At 40.7% G+C, this 26348-nt stretch overlaps 1 protein-coding gene across 7 annotated transcripts in view; it reads left to right on the top strand.

Moving 5' to 3' along the window:
* LCLAT1 (lysocardiolipin acyltransferase 1) overlaps window positions 1-26348 on the top strand; it is a 210108-nt gene that overhangs the window by 68937 nt on the left and 114823 nt on the right. For 6 of the 7 annotated variants that reach the window (XM_077813647.1, XM_077813651.1, XM_077813648.1 and 3 more), the window contains one exon: window positions 20120-20288. In XM_077813647.1, the coding sequence (XP_077669773.1) occupies window positions 20124-20288 (165 nt within the window). In that variant the 5' untranslated portion in view covers window positions 20120-20123. Of the gene's footprint in view, window positions 1-20119; window positions 20289-26348 lie in introns of those variants that run through there. The other variant, XM_077813653.1, reaches the window with a different exon arrangement.

Consider the following 26348-nt stretch of genomic DNA (forward strand, 5'->3'; position numbering starts at 1 on the left):
CTCCTGTCTGGTTTATCATGGATAACCTAAACAGTTTATAAATGGGCAGAGGTAAGTGATTTTAACTATAAAACCGAAGAAACACTTACTTCAGTTATATTTAATTAAAAAAAAAAAAAAAGAGGCTACTCAAGGATTAGTCTTGAGACTGGCACATTAATGAATATTCAATCTTAAATTCACGTTAAATCTTACTGTTTCTCTCTGTTTATCAAGGTTAGCTTATGTCTCCTCTCCAGGAGTAAATGGTCTAAACAGTTTGGTGTTTGAGGAGAAGCTGTTGGTGTCTTTTAACTAGAATAGCTAGTCCATATCATGGTAAAATTATTAGAAGAAAAATGTAAATCCGAATCCCTTGGCAGTGCTTTTGCGAGCACCACTCACCATGGATGGTGAAGTCTCTGTGATGCTGTGTTGCAAAAGCAGTGCAAAACTGGAAGGTTGGTGCTGCTTGGGATGATGGGTTGTGGCTTTTGATTCTTCTTAGCTATCTTGCTTGCTGCTGCTGCTGCTGCTTACTTGCTTCTAGAGATAATCATTGCAAATGTAATAATACATAAGAGAGTTAAAGTATGTAGGAGTGCATATGGGTAGGGGAGGGGAGTGAGTGTGTGTCAGTTCAGGGGAATTTATAATTTCTGTAGTCTCACTGAAGATGGAAGGCATACCTCTTTCAAATATCAGCTGGAGTTAGATATCAGCTGCTTCACATTTCATTATCTCAACACCTTCACGGCATAGTCATAGTGGCATCTGTCACGGTTACCAGACTAACTGCACTGCTGAGCCCTCCTGGACTGTGAGAGCACCCCTTCCATGTCTAAAGCCTTGAGCTGCCACCTTCTTTCTAAGTGGAGCCATGTGATTCTCCTCCTTTCAGAACAGGCGTTGGACTGCAGCCTCTAGGTACTAACTATGATTGTGTCAGCAGGTCCAAGTTATGTTCAGTACTTGCAGTTCTGTGCTATCTGGGCGTGGTTAACAGTAACCAGACAGCTTTCTTAAAGCAAACTAATTTATTTAGAGCCAAAGTGTTTAAAAGAAAAATACCTTTAAAAGCAATAAGAATATATAAATGTCTGGCTCACCAGTTGTCTACCTGTCTTGCACATGGCAAGTGTCTGTCTTGGGCTCCAGGGTGGTCTGCATGGTGGCGGTGGGATCTCTGCCAAGTAGGGCGTGCAGCACTTTGTAAAAGTGGCAGGTCTGCGGTTCAGCCCCTATTTGACTGTGTACCTGCCTCGCATTCTGGTGTGCTTGTTGCAGTTCCTTTGCTTTCACACACCACTGCTGCCGATCCCTGTCATGCCCCATCTCCTGCATCCCCATGCAGTCTGCTCACAGAGGTCCACATTTCTGTAGCTGTGCCTGCACAGCCTCTTCTCCCACAGGTCCAATGTTTCAAATAGCATTATATCACTGCATGATACGGAACTTAGCGCATGGTAGCAGAGTCCATGCGTCAACTTAGTGTGCGGCAGGCTAGAGCGCTGTGCATTCACACACTGGCTTGCCATGCATTAAGTCTCTTCCTGGACAAACTCTTAGAGGCACAGGACAAAATTTCACCATTTACTGGTGCACATTTAGATAAGTATTAATACTAGCTTAAAAATGCCAGATCCATACATCCTCTTGGCCATTTTGTTTTGGCCTTGTCCACACGACAAACAAACCAACAACTCCCCCTTGGTTTATGTGTCTCAGTATTTAGACCATATGCAAAGAAGCCATCACTGTTTGTCATGGGAATGAAGCAACAGTGAGTTTCCTTCAGAAGTTTTGCTGTTGCTTCTGTGGCTGTTAAGTAACAAATCTATCATTTCTAATGACTGAGCAGTCACCTCTTAAGCATAAATGATCATTAGGAAAATATTGCAGTTTACATGGCGTTTGAAATTATTTTAAATTGGAACAAGTTTTAGTTTCAAAGTATTATGCATTTTAGCTTAATTTTTGAGCCTTATTCCTAATAGCTGGCAACCACCTGCCAAATTTCAAGTTTCTGCTCCAAAGCATAGAGCTTCTCAGTGCAACAGTTGTAAGAATTTTCTTAATGTTGGCAAAATAATTTTTCCTCTGATACTATTTTTGGAAATGGGTGTCTGTCTCAGGTTTTGTTTTAGCTGACATGGAAAATTTCAGCCTGAACAGTGTGTTTGGCAAAGCAACTAAAAATAGGGTCTTATAATGGAAAATGTTAATTAAGGTGGCCTGCAGGACGCACTTCCATCTGTACCAACATGCTTAGTCAGCGTGACCTGTGAGATCAGTGAAGATGTCTTTAGTTATCTTTTCTATTCAATCTCTAAATTTTACTTGACATTGAAAACCATTCAAGCCCTGATCCTGTAAGTGGCTCTACATTGACTTCACTGAGGCTCAGTGCCATAGCCAGGGGTTTCCCCATAGAGATCTATTTGCAAAATTGGGGTTTAATTGCTGTTGTCACATGGTAAATTAATAGGCAGTGGGAACTTAAGCTGGTGGCATTAGAAAGGACCAGCCCAGTGGGCTTGCTTAACAGTAATTCTTTTAAGTGTTCTTATAATCCCTCCCCAAATGACTTAAAAATAAGTAAATGAGAGCTGGTTGGGTTTACAAAGGTGGGGTCTAGTATGACCAGTCTAAATCCCCAAATTATTCATTTATTAAAACACATACATTAAAAAATGAAAAAATAAAGGTCATTTTGGGTACTTGTTTATGATCTTGAATTTTTGTATGGCAGAAGGGGCAAAGCTAGGTACCCAAATTCCATTGAAAGTCATTTTGAGTAGGTTGCCATACTCCCTTTTGTGCCTTCAAAAATCTTCCCTTCCATTTTCATGACTCTTGCACTTTTAGGCTACATGATAGCAGTCATAGTAAAATTTCCCATGACACAATTACAGCCTCAGTGATGGTTGATGGCTTTCATAGTCTGTTACACTGTCTGGGTGAACTGTGCTCTGACTCCTGGCTTCATTTTCTCCAATTCTCTTGTGTTAATAATGCTGAGCATAGAATGCCGATCAAAACTGGCTTCAAAACTTCTATCACCCTGTTGACCTTCTGCTTAGCAAAGTTATTAAAAATAAAGTAATTCCTCGTGGATGTACCATTACGAAAAGGGGAGAAATGCAAGTTATGGTTTCACAAGCTGTCAGCCAGACATTCAAAATGGTCAAACATAGCAAAGACATTAGAAGCTTGGAAACTCAAAACCTTAAATCAAGCTTAAGGAATGTGTGCTGGCTCAGATGCAATGTATGTAAGGGAGAGCTGAAGATCCTTTACTGTTTTTGGGGACATTCGTTTTGACCTTTGGCACTAGGAATTGAACCAATGTGCTGAGCATCAAATTTAAATCTTTGCCTCAGACTAACTATGCTTTAGGGCTTCTTTGTGTGTGTGTTTAGCAATGAAATCCTCGTTCTGGCGGAACAGAGAATGGTGAAACTGCTACTTTTAATGCCATTACTAGGTATAGCTGTGAACTGAGGCTCTAAGGGTACTATGGTAGAGGGAAGAACTGCTTATTCTAATAGTTCTTTCAAAAATGTCTCCCATTAAAGATGATAGCTTTCTTTGACAGGGCATAAAGGCTTGTGGATAGCAGGGAAGCAGTAGATGTGGTATATCTTGACTTTAGTAAAGCTTTTGATACTGTCTCGCATGACCTTCTCAGAAACAAACTAGGGAAATGCAACCTAGATGGAGCTACTATAAGGTGGGTACAAAACTGGTTTGAAAACTGTTCCCAGAGAGTAGTCATCGGTGGTTCAGTCATGCTGGAAGGACATAACGAGTGGGGTCCTGCAGGGATCAGTTCTGGGTCTGATTCCGTTCAATATCTTCATCAAAGATTTAGATAATGGCACAGAGAGTATACTTATAAAGTTTGTGGACGATACTAAGCTGGGAGGGGTTGCCAGTTCTTTGGAGGATAGGATGAAATTTTAAAATAATCTGGACAAATTGGAGAAATGGTCTGAAGTAAATAGGATGAAATTCAATAAAGACAAATGCAAAGTACTCCACTTAAGAAGGAACAATCAGTTGCACACATATAAAATGGGAAATGACTGCCTAGGAAGGAGTACTCCGGAAAGGGATCTTGGGGTCTTAGTGGACCACAAGCTAACTATGAGTCACCAGTGTAACACTTGCAAAAAAACCCGAACTTCATTCTGGGATGTGTTAGCAGGAGTGTTGTAAGCAAGACACGGAAAGTAACTCTTCCGCTCTACTCTGCACTGATTAGGCCTCAACTGGAGTATTGTGTCCAGTTCTGGGCGCCACGTTTCAGGAAAGATGCGGACAAATTGGAGAAAAGTCCAGAAAAGAGGGACAAAAATGATTAAAGGTCTAGAAAACATGACCTATGAGGGAAGATTGGAAAAAAATGGGTTTGTTTAGTCTGGAAAAGAGAAGATTGAGGGGGGACATAACAGTTTTCAAGTACATGAAATGTTGTTACAAGGTAAGGTGTCAAGGTTCCTTCCCCACTCTGAATTCTAGGGTACAGATGTGGGGACCTGCATGAAAAACCCCCTAAGCTTATTTTTTACCAGCTTAGGTTAAAACTTCCCCAAGGTACAAACTATTTTACTTTTTTCCCTTGGACTTTATTGCTGCCACCACCAAGCATCGAACAAATATATAACAGGGAAAGAGCCCACTTGGATACGTCTTTGCCCCCAAAGTCCTCCCAAACCCTACACCCCCTTTCCTGGGGAAGGCTTGATAAAAATCCTCACCAATTTACATAGGTGAACACAGACCCAAACTCTTGGATCTTAAGAACAATGAAAAAGCAATCAGGTTCTTAAAAGAAGAATTTTAATTGAAGAAAAAGTAAAAGAATCACCTGTGTAAAATCGGGATGGTAAATACCTTACAGGGTAATCAGATTCAAAACATAGAGAATCCCTCTAGGCAAAACCTTAAGTTACAAAAACAGGAATATACATTCCATTCAGCACAACTTATTTTATCAGCCATTTAAACAAAACAGAATCTAACACACATCTAACCAGATTGCTTATTAACCCTTTACAGGAGTTCTGACCTGCATTCCTGTTCTGGTCCCGGCAAAGGCAACACAGAGACCGAGAGAACCCTTTGTCGTCTCCCCGCCCCCCATGGCCAGCTTTGAAAGTATCTTGTCTCCTCATTGGTCATTTTGGTCAGGTGCCAGGGAGGTTATCTTTAGCTTCTTAACCCTTTACAGGTGAAAGGGTTTTTTCCTCTGGCTAGGAGGGATTTAAAGGTGGCTAGCCTTCCCTTTATATTTGACACGAGGAGGGGAATTTTTTTTTTCTTAATCTCTGAGGATAGGACAAGAAGCAATGGGCTTAAATTGCAACAAGGGAGGTTTAGATTGGACATTAGGAAAAAACTTCCTAACTATGAGGGTAGTTTAGCACTGGGATAAATTGCATAGGGAGGTTGTGGAATCTCCATCATTAGAGATTTTTAAGAGCAGGTTAGACAAACTCCTGTTAGGAATGGTCTAGATAATACTTAGTTCTGGCATGAATGCGGAGGACTGGATTAGATGACCTCTCAAGGTCCCTTCCAGTCCTTTGATTCTATGAGTCTGTCAGTGTTCCATTATTTATCTGTTTTAATCTTCTGAATTACTGTAAATTCTTGAAGTTTGCTCAGCTTTTTTTGTTGTAGAATAACATTGCTGGCAAAGTAGGAGAAAAACTTAATGTCTTAGAATCATAGAATCATAGAATATCAGGGTTGGAACGGACCTCAGGAGGTCATCTAGTCCAACCCCCTACTCAAAAGCAGGACCCATACCCAATTAAATCATCCCAGCCAGGGCTTTGTCAAGCCTGACCTTAAAAACTTCTAAGGAAGGAGATTCCACCACCTCCCTAGGCAACGCATTCCAGTGTTTCACCACCCTCCTAGTGAAAAAGTTTTTCCTAATATCCAACCTAAACCTCCCCCACTGCAACTTGAGACCATTACTCCTTGTCCTGTCCTCTTCCACCACTGAGAATAGTCTAGAACCATCCTCTCTGGAACTACCTCTCAGGTAGTTGAAAGCAGCTATCAAATCCCCCCTCATTCTTCTCTTCTGCAGACTAAACAATCCCAGTTCCCTCAGCCTCTCCTCATAACTCATGTGTTCCAGACCCCTAATCATCTTTGTATGACATAGGATATGATCTTCAAAAGCTCCATTCTGATTGGGACTTTTTGCTTGAATGGCTTTAGTTTGGGGTCTTGGGATCTCGTCACTGTACAAAATAAGCCCGTCTATGAGAACTAGTTTGTTTCCTTTTACTTCTAATATACATGTATTATGATGATTTTGAAACAGACTCTAGCTGTCTAGGGGGCAAAAGCTGTAAAACCCTCTTTCAGTTTAAGGATAACTTAGATTTACATTAAGGGCTTATTCATCTGAGGAAGAGTGACTTGCTTTTGGTAACTGTCTGTCAGTCAGAAGTAGCTTTTTCCTCCTGTAGACTGGACCTAGCTTTGAGCCTTAGATCTTCTATTATCTACATCATAAAACTTCAGAAAGTGCCCTCATTCTGTGTTTGCCTGTAGGTTATTTAGAGGTCACTCAGAACTGACATTTAGTAAACACTGAGCTTTTTTGACTGTTTCCAACCTTAAAAATAAACACACCTTGAGGGTTAGTACAGTAGCTATTTTTGCTGTGGTTAAACTTCCTATCCTTGATGCATGGGCAGCCAGGGGGCTCTTGCTTCCTAATGCTTGTAAAATGAAAGCTCACTAGGCCATAGTAACTTACAGGGTAGCCTGCGTAGAGTAGGTTTGTATTTCAAAAGCTGTGAAACAGATACTTGGAATTGTTCATGTATGATTCTGTCGAACTTAGGCAGTTTTATATAGCAAAAGTTAGAAGCCGTGTTTGATTAGTTTTTTCCTCCCTTGGCATTTCTGTCTACTGCTGGTCAAATGCAGATTGTACTAGATTTTGTGAATTTATCTAAGAATAAAAATAGGCTTCTTTCCATAAATCAGTTTTCAATTGAGCAGTTGTATTCTCACCATAGGATTGCCAACTTTCTAATTGCATAAAACCAAACACGCTTACCCTGCCCCTTCCCCAAGGCCCCGCCCTTGCTCCCAGGTGGGCTCCGGGATGGGGCCAGAGATGAGGGGTTCAGGATGCAGGAGGGGGCTCTGGGCTGGGGAAGGGGGTTGGTGTGCAGAAGAGGGTGCAGGCTCTGGGAGGGAGTTTGGATGTGGGAGGGGGCTCAGGGCTGGGGCAGGGATTTGGGGTGCAGGGGGTTCGGGGTGCGGGCTCCCAGTCGGCAGCGCAGTGGGACTAAAGCAGGCTTCCTGCCTGCCCTGGCTCTACACTGCTTCCGGAAGTGTCAGCATGTCCCCGGCCCCACTCTGGCTTCTAGGCACAGGGGCCAGGAGACTCTGTGCGCTGCCCACACCTGCAGGCACCGCCCCTGCATCTCACATTGCCTGCAGTTCCCGGCCAATGGGAGCTATGGAGTTGGCGCACAGGGTGGGGGCAGCGTGTGGAGCCTCTCTGGCTGCCCCTGCGCCTAGGAGCCACAGGGACATGCCGGCTGCTTCTGGAAGCCGCGTGGAGCCAGGGCAATCAGGGAGCCTGCTGTAGTCCTGCTTCGCCGCCGACCAGGCTTTTAGCAGACCGGTCAGCGGTGCTGACTGGAACCACCAGGGTCCCTTTCCGACTGGGTGTTGTGGTCGAAAACCGGATGCCTGGCAACCCTAATTCACCACCTGTTGCTCTCATGAAGGCTGTATTAGTCTAATGAAAGGTTTTGAAGAGTAAAGGCAAACGAGTGGAAAAAACATTGTACCAGTTTGATCTTTTCCTAACTGAATTACCTACTTACAACATCTAATGGCTGAATTGCAAAGAATAGCCAGAATTCTTTACCATTGGAAAGAGATGTAATTGCTTAGCAGAACAAATTAAATATCCTATTGAATCTTTTATTGAATTATAATAGTCAGATTAAGTCTTGGCAATCAAAGTGAGACGATACATTTTAAGATGAGGTAATATTTACTGAGGTTAGTTGTACTCTTTATTTTGTGCAAATGTAAGCTAGTGTCTATGCTGTGGGAGAGGGTCAAAGATACATTTACTGTTAATTATAAAAATATAGGACTGGATACATTTCTCTTAATCCTCTACTTTATCTCTGATGCCTGGGTTTAAAAAAATTAAATGAAGTTAGTTTTAATGATGTGGCACGTGTTTATTCCACAGAAGCAGTTTGCACCACAGGGTAACAGACTTGGTAGGCCTGTTTTGGAAAGGCCAGGTTTTAAAGAACAGGATCAGGAGTAAGATGTGTTGGAAAAAAATGGTTTGAGGAAACTTGCGAAGCAACTTGGTTGCATTGTGTGGGCTGCTGTGTCAGTCTGTGTTTGTAAAAACCATTGCGTGTTTTACAAAAGGGCATGCTACTTTGAAATCATAGAACTTTGAGGATCTCAAAACAATATTGTCTGTCAAGTTCTCCATATAAATTATATCCATTTTACAGATATATGAACTGAGACACGGAGGTGAAGTTACATGCCGAAGTAGAGCTTGAAATGGAAACAAGTTCTTCCTCTCAAAGTGTTATATGGAATTCTGACATTAAAACATGGTGCTGTCTAGGTGCCAGTCTCCTGTTCTAACCCCAAGGTTAATAAAAGAGCTGGTCAAAAAGTTTCTGACAGATCAGTTTTCCACCAGAACATGCTTATTCAACAGAATTGAAACATTCCACGGGAACGTGTCGACTCCGTTTAAACTTTCTGGCTGGTTTCTTGTCAGCCTGCCTCGCTGCCTGTCTCCCACGTGGCCTAGTTGGTGGGCAGCCAGTATCCCCATATCTCTGGGTTGACTGCCTGGTGGGCTGCCCAATTCCCATGCTCCTGGAATTGTCCACCTGGCAAGCTCCCTGGGATTACTGGGCTATATAAACTCCAAGGCTTTCTGGCCATTTGCCTGGTGGGCTGTTGAGCTCCCCTGCTTCCTACCCAGCAGATGAGTGGAGCAGGCTGCCCCCTCAGGTGGCCATGGAACTGTCCAGAAATTTAAGAGGAAACCTGTTTTGGTTCTTCCAAACCAAATTTTTCTAACATTTCTGTTCCATGAAAAATATTGCATTTCCGTCTTGTTCTGATTTGAAACTGATGTTTTTCAGAAATTCAGAATCCTCTATCAGAGGTGAATTTTGATTCCAGTACAGCTCTAGTTAATAGTTTCTGAAAGAGATGCTGGACTAAATAAACATCAGTTTGTAGCTAACTCACCTACTGCTGGATAAGATTTCTGTGGGAAGGTGCTGTAAATTGAGAGTGAACTGGGTTAATGAAAGGGATTCCAGGCTTGTTGTCAAACTCTCTGGTTGGTTTTAATTGAAAATTGTTTGTAGTATTTGGGTGCTTAATTAAATAACCTTTAGTCAAATAACTATTGACTAAAAAAGGATGCAATTGAATCCATAGTGTTCCCCGAATCAAGAGGATTAATAAGCAGGCAATTTTATTGCCAATGGCTATCAAACTGAAACATTATACTGACTGTTAAGAATTCATGTTAGCATTGTTGCCTTAGTAGCAATAAAGAACATTGTTTTTGTTTATTTAGTGATGTAATAAAACTTGATTTGTCAGCTGTGAAATTTCAGATATTGGACCTGTTTGTTGGGCAGTGTTGCTTGATCCATATTGTAGGTTAAATCTTGTTTACAGTGAATTTGGCAGACAATGAAGCTTAATCTGTTCGACTTTTTTTAAAAAAATTTTCTTTAAGAACTTCAAATCATTCAGAAACTGGCAATGAAATGTGAACTCAGACTTGACTACTGTGTAACTTTTAGCCACCTTTAATTTTAGAAGCAGATGAGCCATTTATTTTTAACCAAATAATAGGAATATATTTCACATCCTCTCCTCCCTTCCAAGCCATGGAATTCTTCACGCCTCAATTCTGGTTTGTAGCAGAGAATAGACTTTTCAAAAATCCTGTTTTAAAACATTTTGGAAACATCATCATAACAAGTTCTGGTTTGGCAGTCATTTCAGCTGTACCTTGAACAAAAATATGTAACTAATAGGCAAAACATGAGCCAAAGACTGACCACAACAGAATACCCCTGCTTTATATTATTATTTAAAAAAACACTGTTCACATAAAATATTCTTAAGTGGTTCAATAATGGATTCTCGTAAAACTGAAGTTTACAAAAATGCAACTGTTTTGGAAAGTTATTTCTGTCCCATCTTAGCAAAGAATGTTTAAAATTAACCGAAATATAAAACAAAAATTATATTTTAGGAATTACTGTTGCCCGTTACCTGGAGACAGAAAATATTTTTGTTCTGCTGTGACAACAAGAACATGTGAATGACTCCAATAACTTGGAGTTCTGCCACAAAATAGGTGAAAAATTACAAGCCCAGTACCAGGGTAGCCTCTTTCTAATAGTGTGCAGCTTCAGACATGAATCGTAACCTAATCCTTTTCTGTCCTTCTGCATGCACCCCCACCCCACAAATAGAAAGTGATTTTGGAGTAAGCCAAAGCTTTTACGCATTACTGATAAATCAGAAGTGCTGAGAATATCATTCCTACCATAGAAAGATATGGTTGTCAACAGCAATAAAAAAGTACTTTTCTACTTGAAAAACATTTAGCTGAGGAACGGAACAGAACTTCCCTCCTGATCCTTTAACGCATGAAGCATGCATCTTCCTTATGAAGCAGTGATGATAATAATTGAATTATTTTTCTAGGTTTTTTTTGAGATTTGCAATTTTTAGTTCTTAAGTCAAAAACAGAAGGGACAGTTATTTGATCATGTTTTGCAGTTACAAACTGATTTTTGCATTATTTTGTATCTGGAATCGATGTTTGTTAAAGGAAATGGATGGGTAACGTAGTTCTCTGGGCTAAATATATATTTTTTAAAAAGAACGAGAGAGGCCCCTCTCTGTTGCTGAATGTTAACTGTCTGAGCCTTGTGTTGACTGCATGTTCAACCGGTCTTCATAATGATGACCCATGCAGGTACTGTCTGGGAAAACAAATATGCTCCAAATCCAGAAATGCAATAGACTGAGACTCCTAATGCAAAGTAACATCAAAAAGATTGTTGATCTTTTTTCTAGCTTAGTTGACAGGTTTGTTCTATGCCATATAAACCCCTTTGGTGAGAGAATCATTTATTAGTATCTGCTGAAATGTTGCCTTTAGAATTACAAATGTAATGCCTTAAGTTTATGGTTTTTGGTGGTGAGGGAGTTTAGATATTCATGCTTTCCATGATTTTGTAACACACATTAATATCTGGCTAATTTAGAATAGTGGTTATAAACTTTGCCTTGAATTTGCCTACTAGTTTTATACCAAATGTGGGTGGCACATAACAGTTCTGTATTTTTTGTAGCCAAGTTGTTTTTGCAATGTAGCAAGAAGTTAGTATGTAAGTGAGAATCAGATTTTGATAACCAAAGAATAGATTCCTAGTAAACTTACCTCTCCAAGTTGAAGTAAGAATTTGATTAGTATTTCTTGTATGGTGTGTTGTAGCCATGTGCGTACCAGGGTATTAGAGAGACAAGGTGGGTAAGGCAGTATCTTCTATTGGACCAACTTCTATTCGTGAGAGAGACGAGCTTTTGAGCTACACAAAGCTCTTCAGGTCTGGAAAAGGTACTAAGTGTGTCACAGCTAAATACAAGCTTGAACAGATAGTTTAGCATAAGGGACATATTTTAAGGGACTATTCAAGGAAAAGTTTGCCATTGACACCCCTAGAGTCACAGGAAAAAATGGAGGTTTAGTGGGTGACAAATTGTTGTAATAAACCATAAAGCCAGTGTCTTTCAAAACCAAGATTTTTAGTCTCTAGCGAAGTTATGAATTTCAGTTTCCTGGCTTGTCTTTTAAAAGAGTTGTGCAGGTTTCTTTTGAGGATGAGGACTGATAAGTCAAATACAGAGTGATCACTTTGTGAAAAGTGTTCGCCCACAGATTGCATGGTATTTTTGTCTTTTATCGTTTTCCTGTGTGAGTTCATTGAGAGAGTAGTGTTTTGGTTTTAGATTGGACAGAGAAGCTTTGCAGAATGGTAAAAGATTGTCTGCCATTTTCAAATGTTTTGGGTTTATACTTGCTGCCTCTACGCCACTTCCAGCTGGTCGAAGAGATTTTATCCCAGATCTCTGTCTTGTAATAGTAAAATCACAAACTCACATGGCTGGTTAAAAATATCCATTTTGAAATGCACATCTGAAAGCTATAGTTGAAATTTGAAATGCTAGATTAAAATATTTAAGGCTTTAAAATATTTTTAGGAAGTGTGTGGAATGCTATATCTGACCTCCCTGTCCTAATCTACAAAGGAAACCTGCATAGTACTTTCAAATGATGAGCCTGGGAGCTTAAATTCAAAACTCTGCTAGACACCAAAAATCATGGACTCAATAGAGACTCTGGGCAGATATACATTCCAGATTTACAGCAACACAGCTGCACCACTGTAGTGCTTCTGGTGAAGATGCTCTAAGCCAGTCGTTCTCAACCTGTGGCCCATGGGCTGCTTGCGGCCCAATCAGCGCACAGCTGCGGCCCATGTGACATCCTCAGGGCCATACAGGTAGTATTGGATGTGGCCCACAATGGTAAATAGGTTCAGAACCACTGCTCTAAGAGCTTGTCTACATTACCAAGTTTTGTTGACAAAACTTGTGTCAACACCCAAAAGTCGACAAAAATTGTCGAAGGGTGTTCACACCTGCTCCCTCTGTCGACAGATCATGTCCACATTGGGGACACCATCAACAGGGTGAGCAATGCACCCTGGGTATGTATCCCACAGTGCAGTGTTGTGGGAAGGAAGAGCTGATCGCTGCCCATCTTGGGATTCTCTCCGAATTCTCCCACAGCCCCCTCAGCTGCTGCGAGCAGCATCATGAATAGCTCTGTGAGCTCTCCATGCTGCTGTGTTCCTAGTGCAAGGCAGAACAGGAGCATTCCAATTATTTGCTCTTTGTTCGTTCCCCAAACGGAGCTTTGAAAGAGGACGGGTGCATGCCTGCAGGGTAGCAGATATCAAAACACTGAGCAGAGCAATCAGGGCAGGCATTGTGGGATACTGATGGAAACCAGTTCTGTGGACAAAACAATCAGCAGTGTCTACACTGGCTGTTTGTTGGCAATAAAGGGAGGAGTAAAGACAAAAATCTCTCGTAGGGGTGGAAGTTTTTTGTCACCAAAACGGCGTTTTTCGCAACAAAAGTCCCATTGTAGTGTGTACGCTCTTGCTGTTTTGTCACCAAAAGGCAGTTTTTGGGGACAAAACTTGGTAGTGTAGACAAGACCTAAGCTAATGGCAAAGAGTTCTCCTATCAGCTTAATAACTCCACCTTCACGAGAGGCGGTAGCTATGTCGGCAGGAGTCACTCTTTCATCGACATAATGCTGTCTACATTGGTGTTTAGGTCTGTATAACTACGTCGCTCAGGGATGTGGATTATTCACACCCCTGAACGACATAGTTATACTGCAGTAATTTTGTAGTGCAGACCAGGACTCTAGTTTGTTTTATCACAATAATCTATAACCTATTAATTCTCCTTTGTCCTATGACTGTATTGCCTTGTCTTTTCATTGTGTGTTAATTATGTCGATTACTTATGAATCCCCAAGTGACAAATTAACAGTCTGAGGTTTGGAAGGTTCTAGTCCCAAGATCAGGCACAGTGTTGTTAGAATTAATTGTAAATTGGGAATCCTGATATGTATAGTTGCAACATCTTCACACTTAGGAAAAAGCTTCAGAATTTTCAGTAGTTTTATTAACACAATTAGCAAAATCACAAACACTCCAGCCCAGCAAGGTAGGTAGAGATAATACAGAAAGAATATCGGAGCATCATATACTCACATCATCCCTTGCAGAAAAACCTAAGGGTTAGTTGTCACGATCATCATCATTATCACCACCACCACGAGTGGTTGTCAGCCTGGTATCTCCCATGGCACACAGGCCGGGATACAGCTTTTATAATATGTTACGCTGATGTAACTATGCCTAGTGCACATCCTTTTCCTTATTTGGACTTCCAGACCCCACTGATGTTGGGGTGCCCTTCTCCTGTAGGTTACTAGAACTTTTACCTCAAGCTTATTAGCATATATATTAATTTGTTGCCATGGCATTCTTGTGTTTGGACATCTGCTGGTGTTGCTATCTTAAAATATCCCAAGCTGATAGCAACTGGCATCTTGTGCCATCTTCCTGTCAGTAGTTTAGTCATTACAATATTCTTTCTTGTGATACCTTATGATCTAGAATTACTTGTGGCTAGCTGCTTATGCTAAGGCTTTTTAGGCCTTGATTAGTTTAGCTAAGCTATTGTCTTACAGGTCTTGAAGCTTGTAGGCTCATTACTTTACTGCCTGAATTTATACCTATGCCTTACCTAGCAAATACCTATTCTATGGGCTACGCTGCAGTTGTATTAATTGCCCAGTTCATTTTGGTTTCTTGCAGCATGTGTTAACTCCTTGTGCTTAACAATCTTGTATTTATCTGTGACCTCTGATTACCTTTTCCAGACCTGAAGAAGAGCTCTGTGGAGCTTCTCTCTTTTGCCAAAAGAAGTTGGTCCAATAAAAGATATTATCTCGCTTACATCATCTCTCTCAGAGAATCGGGACTCTTTTTAAGCACTATAACTTTCTGAAAAGAAAATTCCCCTTGTCTACTCTAACTTCAATTGTTGAAACATTCTCTAGTGTTCTTGTACTTTGCTATGTTGTCTTTCTTTTAATAGTCCATAGTCTGTTGTGTGATCACACAGTCTGATAATATTGGCTAAACCAAAGAAATATAGAAGTTTTTCAAAACTCTAAGGGAATACATTAGAGATTTGTTTTCTATTGCTTGCGTGCCTATTTCCTGCTACTAAATGTGATCTAAAGAGGCCATACTCTATCTCTGTTCTCAAACAGAAAGAAAGTTGAACTGGAGTTTGGGGTGAGCATACATATCAGTAATTTCAGGATAAAAAGCATATGAATGTTCTAACTCCAAAAACAAGTATTATAAATTCATGAAATTAAGATATAAGGTTAAGCTAAGAAGAAATCCAAACATGTAAAAGTCGTGAAAATTTACCATTAAGGTATCCAAATGATCTTAACTCTGCCTTGTAATGGCACCAATCGTACTTTATCTGTAATATTTTTTTAGTTAAGGTTTGTAGGATAAGACCTTTTCTCATGTGATTGAAAGTAGGTCTACACGGCAATTAGACACCTGTGGCTGACCCGTGTCAGTTGATTTGGGCTCACAGGGCTAAGGCTAAGGGGTTATTTAAGTGTGGTGCAGATGTTTGGACACAAGGCTGGAGCCCAAGTTCTGGGGCCCTCTGACCTTGTAGGGTCCTAAACCCGGGCTCCAGCCCAAGCTCAAATGTCTACACTGCAATTAAACAGCCTATTAGGCCAAGCCCCATGAGTCCGAGTCAGCTGGCATGGGCCAGCTGTGGGTTTTTAATTGAAATGTAGATATACCCTTAGTGTTTTTCAGAATCTTCTCCATACATTTTAGTATATGTTGTTTAAGATTAAGGACTCCTTTTTATCGATCTAAGAATTTTATGTTTTGTAAAGCCAGTAAAAATATGCAGTGACCATAGCACTTCCATTGTCTCGTCTTTCCTTTTTATCTTTTTGATAACATCTTAGAAATTCATATTCTGTGTCTGAAGAAATATTGAAAATCCCGTATTTACATAGAAGGCTTCCCATCCAAATATTGTAGGGCCCATTTCTGTTTAATTGATATGATCTGACAAGATCAAAGAGCAAAGTGGTATGGCTGCAAGGTCTTTCTACAGGCAAATATAGATAGAAACCCTGGTGTTTTGAGCAATGTCCTATCCATGAATAAAGTGAATTTACTGTCTGAGATTCCATAGTTATTTTTCATCAATAGCAAGTAGTAACAGAACCTGTGAGCTAGATTGCTCATTCTGAACTGTGTTCAGATTCTAATGTAAGCAAAAGGCTTCTTTGGAAAATAAACAATTCTCTGTTCTCTACCTGCCCTCTATCATTTGCACTATATTGTCTGTGGGGCTATAGCCAGATGCCAAGAACCATCCTAATACATTAAATTAATTTGGAAGAGAAGCCTTCCCAAAATTTTAACCTCCAATGATATTTTGTGCAGGAATTGGTATAACCATAACATGAATAGTCTGAGTTTTTCTTTTAAACTTTCTATGCTTACTTGACTTGGAAGCTTCAGCAGAATACTGTCCTTCAGAGGCACTTTTTGTGTAGTCTGTAAACTACTAAATAAGACATTTTTGCCACCTACATACCTTGGTACTTCTAACAGTAAAACCTCTGATTTACGACAGCAAATATATTGTACATAGTATTTGACATACGTATCATCTTAAATTCCATTCATATTCAAATCCTGCTGGAGGCCCATTGATTTCAGTGGGTGTAGACTCAAGCTCGTCGAATGGAGCAGCTGAATTGAGGGGCAGAAGCAGCAATACTCGTTTTGTACAGCGTGTTTGGTAATGTTGTTGCCACATACTAGGGCCCTACCAAATTCACAGCCATGAAAATCGAGTCACGGAACTTCCATGGGGGAGGCCAGCGTTTCCCGAAGTGGAGGTCCTGACCCAAAAGGGAGTTGCAGAGGGATCACAAAGCTATTTTAGGGGGGTTGTGGTATTGCAACCCTTACTTATAAGGTGACTTCAGACCCGGGTGGCTGGAGAGCGGCGGCTGTTGGCCGGGAGCCTGGCTCTGAAGGCAGCGCCTCGCCAGCAACAGCCCAGGAAGTAAGGGTGGCAATACAATACCATGTCACGCTTACTTCTGCACTGCTGCTGGCAGCGGCTCTGCCTTCAGATGCGGGCTACTAGTCAGCAGCTGCCGCTCTCCAGTGGCTTAGCTCTGAATGCACTGCCGCCGCCAGCAGCAGCGCAGAAGTAAGAGTAGCAGTACCGCAGCCCCCCCGCCACAATAACTTTGTGACCCCCCCCCCCCAAACTCCTTTTTGGGTCGGACCCCTACAGTTACAGCACCGTGAAATCATGACATTTATGATTTTTAAAATCCTATGACCGTGAAATTGACCAGAATAGACCATGAATTTGGTGGGGCCTTACACATTATAGATAAATAGAATCCAAGTAATGAAATAAAAGGCTTTTTTGTCCCTTTTAATTAGGCAATTTCAGTGGACTTCAAAATCAGCGTGTGCTTTGTCTGTATAAACACAATGAAGCATACTGAAGGGCAGAAAATGTTGAGATGTAGATAGAAGTGAAATCCTCACTAAAACAGTATCAGTAATGGGTAGTGGTTGACTGTAGTCTTCATCTAGAAAAGTATACCTGAAGGCAAGAATAGTATCTGCGTAATCCAAAAATGTTTTGATGGAAAAGTTCAGGACTTCTCCTAAAATTTTAGAAAGGGGTGGGAGTAAGCCAACGAATTACCTGTTCCAACGCTAAAGAAAATGGGAAATAAACTGCAGTTTAAATGGTTGAATTTTTGGAATTTTTCTACAAGCTGGTGAGAGAGGGACATGTAGTTTCCACCCCAAGCAATCTTTCTACTGAAAGAGTAGTGTGGCCACTGCCTCTTAAGTATTTGGGGGAAATTTGAGTTGATTCCAGCTTCATGTCACACAGGCATATCTCTGTGCTTGGGGAATCCCTATCTGTCTGCTCTGGGCAGCTTTAAGACCCTTTGTGCAACTGGAAGAGTGTGCAGGAGACGTAGCAAAGCTGAAGATCTGTCTCAAGGTCTTTAATTTCATTGTCATATTGCTAAGGGAATCTAAGCCATACAGGGGACAGGGCTCTTAACATTCAGTAAGCTTTTTCTTCTTCCAGTCCAACTACAGTTAGCATGTTTACTTCTGTCTTCTCATCTCTGTGTGTCTCTCTCTAACCTTTTTTGCTTCCTGTATTTTTTTTTCTTTCCTTCCTTGACTTCCCTTGGCTTCTTTAATTTTCCCATCTCCCCCTGCTACCATTACTTCAATTTGTTTCCGTGTAGCTTCTTCAAAGACAGAGAAACTCCATAACACAGTGTAGATGGGGAGATGCTCTTGCATGACAGTGCTGTTCAGGTGATACCAGCAGCAACAGTTTAAAATTTGAGAATTAATCCTAAATTGTTTTTTTAATTGATCTTGGTTATATGACTGGGCATACGCTCCAGGAAGGCAACCTCAATTCAGAGTTATTTCCCCAGGATACGCCTGCTTGAGTGAGTGAAAAAAAAATTCTGTGAAACTGTGGGTCCAGTTCAAATAATTGAAGGTGACAGAAGAAAAGGTCTTAAACCTGGTCTCTGTAGAATTTTAGAGCAACACCATGAAATACCGAAGCTAAGTTTGCATGCATGACCTTAACCCTGCCCTCTTTTGTGAATGCTTTATGACAGTCCTTAATTACATGGTCACTACTTTTTCTCAAATGCAACATATGCAATTTTATAGCCTTAACTAGATATATGTAGCAGCTTGTAACATTTCATTATTGTATGCTTTCAGTATTGTCTCTGTCAGAATAGTGCCACTATATCTTGGACATTTAATATGAATTCTCTTTTATCAAAGTATTAAAGATAGGCACTTTAATAAATTTGTCAATACAACTGTACTGTGGTCATTGTTAGGTTTAGTTCTAGGTGTCTGAAGCTTTAATTAGAGGTTGTGTACAGAGCAACCTTAATGTTTGATTATTATTGCTGCTATGGAATATAAATAAGGCTTGCAAAGATGCTTAACATCAAATATGTGTATTGCAGTGTACAAGGCTTAATGGCTTACTTTTCCATTGCTCATTTTAAAATTGAAAGGTCCAGCTTCCTGTTTTCCTTATCCTAAGTGATTGTCTGTCTGAGCTCTTTTATAATTCCTAAAACTGCCTGTTGGAGAGGAATTTAGTAAAGTGGCTGAGAAATCTGACTTCTACTTAACCGTTCATCTCAGAAACAAACAATTTGGTCCTAAATAGCTGAAAACAGACTATTTTTAGATTCTAATTTAGACAACATTTCCAGATTTGTTTTGTCATAGCATGGTGTCTGCTAAATTGGAAAGGCTCGGAGCCAACAGAAACCCTTAGGGTTTGCGTTGATTGTTCTACACTAATCCATTAAGAATCTCTCTGCATTATATAGTTTAGATTTATAACAAATAGCATGGACACTAGAATATTTTAAGTCTAGACTACTGATTTATAAAACCAAAGGCCCTCTTATGTATGCAAAGATCAGAAGTTAGCTATAGTGAGACATTGCAACCTTTTGATGATGATTCTCTTCATCTGATGGCATAATCTGGAAAATAACAGATAGGACCAGTAGAAATGTGGAAGGAGCTTCAAACTGGGTCACAAGCTCCGTTGGCCAGAGTGGGCTTGGAATGTTGCAGAGGAAGTTCATTTAGTCCCTATACAGTGTCACGGGGAATAACGCTTTGTGTTGCTCTTTACTGATCCCTCTAATCTTTACTTGGGGTGTTGATGTGTTCTGAAGAAAGCCACATGTATTCATTCTGCAGGTGGAAAAAGGGGTTATTGTAACTTTGGAAGAGAAAGCAAAGGGGGAAAATAGGAAAACCTTGCAGGAACCTCCCTCTCCTAACCTCTCCCATCAAATAGGCTTAGTATTTTGGCAGTGTTAGAGGCAATTGATCAAAAGTGTTTGACAGGACAAATATCCTTCTGGTTTTCTGTCCTCTTTGTAATTTTATTTAATAAAAAGAGCATTGAGGAGACTTCAGAATGCAACGCATTTTATATTAAATGGAGGAACTAATTGAAGATAAAGTTGATATAATTTTATGGCTCTCTTACTGTCCCAAGCACCTTAAAATTATTGTGTTTGTTGATCTCAATACCACTGAAGTGTTGCCATATCTGAGGTAGAACATTGCAGTTATTTAATAATGCATCACAACATTATGTAATATTTTAGGACAAAAATGAAAAGCACCATATCCAACTGAAACTGTAGGTGTGAGATGGTTGAAGATTAAGTACTGTAGGCAGAAAGTAATTACAAGTGTTTATCTAACTGAATGCTCACTTTGTCTTTCAGAGCCATGGTGTCATGGAAAGGGATATACTTCTTACTTGCACTGTTCTTGGCAAGTTTTTTTGGGAGCATTTTCATGCTCAGTCCTTTTCTACCTTTGATGTTTGTCTCCCCGACCTGGTATCGCTGGGTCACAGACCGCATTGTGGCCACCTGGCTCACACTCCCAGTGGTAAGTTGCAAAGTCTGTGTAATTATTATAGGGGGAGCTGTTAGTTTCCCTGTATTTAAGTTGCCTAACACTTTCCATTATAAAAGATTCTTGTGGATCTTAGTTCACTGTATTATACTGTTATTCACTGTGGATCAGAGTTCACTGTATTATACTAGATTTCGCTCTTTGAACCATGGGAAGATGGAAAGTATCTCCCTTGTAGTATTGGAACTATCCCTCTTGTAAGTACATACATACAACATATCAAACTTTTAGTATTACTCTCAATGAGAATACCGTTCAGTTAAAGCTTCTCTCCTTTTTGGCACTTTTATCCTTCAGTGATTAATTCCTACTTTTCCTTCCTTTCTTTCCTCTACCCCAACCCTCATCCAATCTCCCCAAAGCAGTGCAGCTGCAATCAGAACAGCAAGTGGATATCTGATCATGTGACTTAAAAAAAAAAAAAATCTGTTTTGAGTTTTGAAAAAGAATGATTTGATCAAGGCCCAAAGCAGGGTTGTAAGAGGGGACATGGTGGAGTAGCTCAGCGAACCAAAGAGAACAGAGCATAATATAGTACTTAACTGCTTGGAAGTAAGTGATGCTGTTTAGTGAGAATGGCTGGAGTACTAGTGAACAGGTGTTTTTTACTTCAGAACTTACTAGAGAGGGTCTCTTTCCCATGCCCCAAGCTCCTAAGAATCATGCTTGGGTACATGTTGGTGACCTTAGCTGTTCTTAGTTTAATCCTTTTAGGATCTACACAAGCATTTTAGTTCCTCCAGCCAAATTACAAACGCAGATAATATCAGGTCAGCAAAAGGAACCTTGTCTCAGAAGTGACTTTTTCCTTGGTTACTCTACAGCTATAAGAGTCAGCAGACCCATTAACAACACACTTTCCTCTGACTCTGTTACAGTACTGAAAGTTACTGTGGACAGGACCTAGCTGTGTCCCTATGGCTGGGCTTAATCAGTACAGTGGTTCTTTTGCTTTTTTGTGCCCCTTCCCTCAGTTTGTGTTGTCTTTTGAGGGCATTTGCACATGCAAATGCACCATTTGATGTTTCCTAATTGTGAAGAGGCTTTTTCCCTTCAGGTAATGAACAGAATCTCAGGAGGTCTTTTAATCTTTCTGAAATAAAATGCTACTATGGCTATCAGCACTTTGTTGCTTCCAAGGCATCCATTCCTCCATAGGAAGATTAATATCTTTATTGAGTACAGATCAGTTTCTATTTTCTTTGCCTTGAAGTATTTGGGCTACTTTATGTGCAGCTCATAGTTTGTTTATTCTTCCCACCATTACAAGGATTATTACAATGCTACAAAATCAGGAATTAAAAATTAACAGCTGGACAAAAACATTTCCCGTTAATAGTTGAATAGTATAGGCCACTTTAATCTTTTGTGGACATGTTTCAAATTCAGTTGGTAGTAATAATGTCAGAAGTCTGACCCGGGGCTTGTCTACCAGATTTCTTAAAATAGCTAACTCAAGAAACTAGGTACCAAATTTCCATTCAATTGTAGAGTTGGTGTTTTTGTGTTTGGAAATCCATAGAAGCTCCAAAGTTTCCAATACTGATTATGACATAGCTGCTTTTAAGATTTTTTTCCCTAAAATGTCCCTTCAACTTAGCATACTATTATGTATTAAAATTTCAATGTGAATGGCAGCTTAGTATCTGGAAATAGTAGCAGTGGTAGTTAGAAGTATTGCTGAGAACTATCTTAAAGAGCCCTTAAGGAAAGACAGAAATAAAGCTCTGACTCCTTATAATGGAGCTTGGTCTTCATCCTGCATCATATCCAGCTTTGTGCGCCTCCCGCCCCCAGACATCGGCCACTGAGCAACTGCAGTGCCCTATCAACTTCCATGGCTCACTTGTCCCCACAGGTCTTCAAGGGATAGACCTGCAAGCAAATCTGGAAGACCTTCATCCAAGAGGAGTGGGGCCAGGTCTCCTCAGAGAGGCCATTTGAAAAGGTCTATGACTCCAAGGAGCCTAAGCCCTGCAAAGTTTCCACAAAGGCTTCAAGCAGTCTCGGTACTGAGGAATCTTCTGTATCTAAGTCCTCATCTGCTTCCAATGTACCCATCACTCAGTATTGAAGCCATTGGTACCATTGAACAGTACCCATCACTCAGTATTGAAGCCATTGGTACCATTGAAACTTGGACTAGAGTCTACTGATCCTCAGCACTGTACTAAGAAGGCAGTATGCTCCACATCTTCCGCAGCCTCGTCGGTACCAAGACTATTGGTACAGCAGGTTCCGGAACAGTCAGTAAAACACTCAGTATCTCTCACTTCTATGGCTGGGACTTACCAAGTCACCGTGCTGGCTCACCCAGTACCGCAAGAGTTCCGGTTCTCAAAGGACCTGCTTATTTCCGAGGAACCTGAGTCTCTTCTATTGAAGTCAAGATTCCTGGTACCGCAATCAGCATTATCCCGGTATCCCCCCTTTCACCGGGATTGCCTACCTCCCTGGTACCAATACATTATGAAAGATGGCTGATTCCTCCTCCACCACACTATGAAGAGGAGGGTTCTTCAGATTCCCAAATTTTTGTTCAGGGTTCTGCTGACTACCTACATTTGACTACCTGGAACCTGCACCTCCTTTGAACTTCTTTCTCCCCAGATGAGGCTATCGTCCCCCCTGTATCGCATTGATGATTTAAAATACTTCCAAGATCCAATGAAGAGGTCAGTAGACACCCTTCAGATCCCATTAGAGGAAGTGCAGGAAACATCGCACAAATGGCTTGATGTCTTGCAGACATCATCTTCAGCATGGGTTGCCTTCCGTATAAATGAAGCACTATTAAAACCTGCCAAGTCCATGTGTCAGTCTCCTGCTATTGTGTCTCCCCACCACCACCCAATGGCAAAAAGACCAGACAAAAAGTATTATGTCCCATATAAGGGCTTGAACTTCTTATTTTCCCCACACTGAACCAAATCCTCTAGATGTGAACACAGTAAATGAGTGTCAGAGGCAATACTGTTTGGAGACTACACCCCATGACAAGGACCACAAATCCCTGGAGTGTTGGGGTGCAAGAGTTACTCTTTTGCTACTTCACAATTTCAAATTGCTAACTTTCTGTTGATTCTGGCAAAATACAGTCACGTTAATTAAATTAAGTTTAGCTCTTTCATCGAACATCTACCACAACAGCACAAGGAACAGTTCCAAGCCTCCATTGCAGAAGGGTGGCTCTTGACTAGAACAACCCTGCAGGCTTCTCTGGATGTGGCTGATACGAAAGCTTATTCCATTGTTATGGCTGTTATGCAGGGTATCAAGACGTCAGTCCCTTTCAGTGGTTCCTTTCATGGTCAGTGACACCATGTATAATTCGGTGAATACTTTGAAGCTCTCCAGGGTGATCCTTTGTTTGCTGGATTTATATAAATATATAAATATATATATAAATATATATATATATATATATATATATATATATATATATATATAAGCCTGTAAACAAAAAGAGGCTTAATCTATCTCAGGTGGCGCAAAGATAATCTCCTTCTCAATTCTCCACTTTCCATAGAACTTTGGAGCACCTAGGGAAGAAAAAAACGCGTTTCAAAGGGGAGAATCTTCAACTGCTACAGCAAACTCGACTCAGCAGCTAATGACGGCCAAATGTTCCTTTTGACTCCTTGGTCAAGGGCCACAATGTGCTGATTTCAGACCTTTGTTGCACCATCTTACACCAGGCAACTTTCCTCCTTTTGGGAATGGTCTCTCCCATTTTCACGCCTTAGAAGAGCAGATTACCTCTGACAGATGGGTCTTGGAGGTTATAGCTTTGGGAAACTCCATTCAGTTCCACTCCATGGCTCTTTCCTCATCCCTCTTCAGGTACCTCTCTGAAAGCAAGAGGCTCTGTCCCGTCTCTGTGTAGGAACAGTAGAACCAGTTCCCACTCCACACAAGGGGAGAAGGCATTATTCTAAGTACTTCTTAATTCCCAAAAAGAAGAATGGATGGAGACCAATTCTAGATCTATGGATGCTGAATACCTTGGAGTCAAGATGGCGACATTCTCAGTCATCATCCCATCTCTGGATCCCGGGGACTGCTTTGTGATCCTCAGCCTTCAAGATTCATATTTTCATATCACAATACACCCTTCTCACAAGAATTTCTGCACTTCATGGTGGGGCAGGACCATTACAAATATCAGGTCCTTCCCTTCAGGATAGGCACTACTCCCAGGGTATTCACAAAACTCATGGCAGTGGTGGCTTTAAAACTTCTCAGTGGGGAGTAATAGACTTCCCTTCCCTTGCTGATTGGTTTCTTAAGGGATGTTCCTTCACCATCAAACTGGCATTCAGTACTATGATTCTGTTAAATAGTTGGTTTCCAGCTCACCTTCATGAAATCCTCCTTCCCACTGATTCAGAGGTTAGAGTTTATAGGGGCCATGCTGGACATCTCCACAGCCAGAGTTTATTGCTAGACAATAGATTCCTTACACTGTCACATCTGATGATGTCTGCAACTTCTCGGGCATGTGGCAGCATGTACTTTTGGCACACTTCATGACTGATCCTCTATATGCTGTCTTTTTCAAAGATGGTTTCTCTTTGACCACATCCATACTTTTAACCCAGAGTTACTTTGGATTTTCATATCAATTCATCTCCCAGTATTCTACCCCAAGCCTCGCTGGTCAAAACACGAAGTGATCCTTCATAACTTTTATGTCAGGAGAGCATTGGTTTAATTATCTGGACAGGACTAGACTTTTTTGATCCTCCCTAGGGTTGTTTGTTTCTGTTGTGAACAAAACTATAGGGGTTGCTGTGACTACCCAGAGGCTTTCTAAGTGGGGGTTTCTGTTTACATACTCACCTCTTGTGTGGATGCTAACATATCCTGCCCCCCAAAGTCATCGTTCATTCTACAAGATCGTACTCCATATCTGTAGCCCTGCTGGAGGGCGTGTGTATTACAGAAATTTGCAAGACTGCTACATGGCCTTTGATTCACACATACTTGTCACACTATGCCTTGCTTGATGCATCCCAAGCAGATGCTGTCTTTGGCTCTATAGTCCTACAGACAGTCTTAGACCGAGCTCCAAAGAACCTCCTTCCTTTAAAGGGTGCAGCTAGGGAGTGACCTCAAGTGGAACACCCATAGGGACACTACTTGAAGAAAAAGAGGTTACGTACCTGGTTCGGTAACTGAAGTTTTCCAACCTGTGTGTCCCTACAGGTGTTCCACTACCCACCCTCTTTCTCCTCTGCTTCGGATTCTCATCTTGGGGCTTTGCAGTGCAGAAGGAACTGAGGGCATTTAATCTGCGTGGCCCTGTATATCCTCGGTACAGGACAGGAGAATGTGTAGGATGTTTGCACGAGCCAAATGACCACTGCTACTGAAAATCTCTAATTGAAGGCGCATGCAGTATGTGTACACCTCAAGTGGCATGCCCATAACGGGACACATCTCGAAGAATTCCAGTGACTACACAAGGTAGAAACCTGTCCTTTTGGCAAAATTCCATTTAGTTGAAAATGTTCCAACCAGCTCTACTTAGGTTCTTAAGTTTCTAATCACTTATTAAAATGATACTTAGGCTTCTAAGTCACGTAGGCACTTCTGAAAATTTTATCCTACATCTCTTCAGATGTGGCAGAGCTGCTTTAGTCTGAGAAGAATCTTATAAATAGAATTGTTATTAGAACAGTGTGTGGCCAATATTGTAATTTGCTTAGAATGTTTTTAAAATGCTTAGAATGAAAGCTGCTAATGTCTCATTAATAAGATATAGAGAACTATTAGTGTTTCTCATAGACTTTAATTGCAGGAAGTTCAGATGATTTATTTTTAAAATGATCCAATAATTAGTGTTTTCATCTAATTCTGTAAAAATAGAATTTAAAGTAATTAATAAGTATTTCAGAGTTATAAGCAATTCATGGTGTGGCACTTATTTCCTTAGGGAAATACTACTATGTAGGGAATATTCATCATAATTTGACCATTACTTTGGATGCGGGAACAATCTGTTTGACTCCTTCAGATACATTATTGCAT

The sequence above is a fragment of the Eretmochelys imbricata genome, chromosome 3, assembly GCF_965152235.1.
Source record: "Eretmochelys imbricata isolate rEreImb1 chromosome 3, rEreImb1.hap1, whole genome shotgun sequence".
Classification (NCBI taxonomy): Eukaryota; Metazoa; Chordata; order Testudines; family Cheloniidae; genus Eretmochelys; species Eretmochelys imbricata.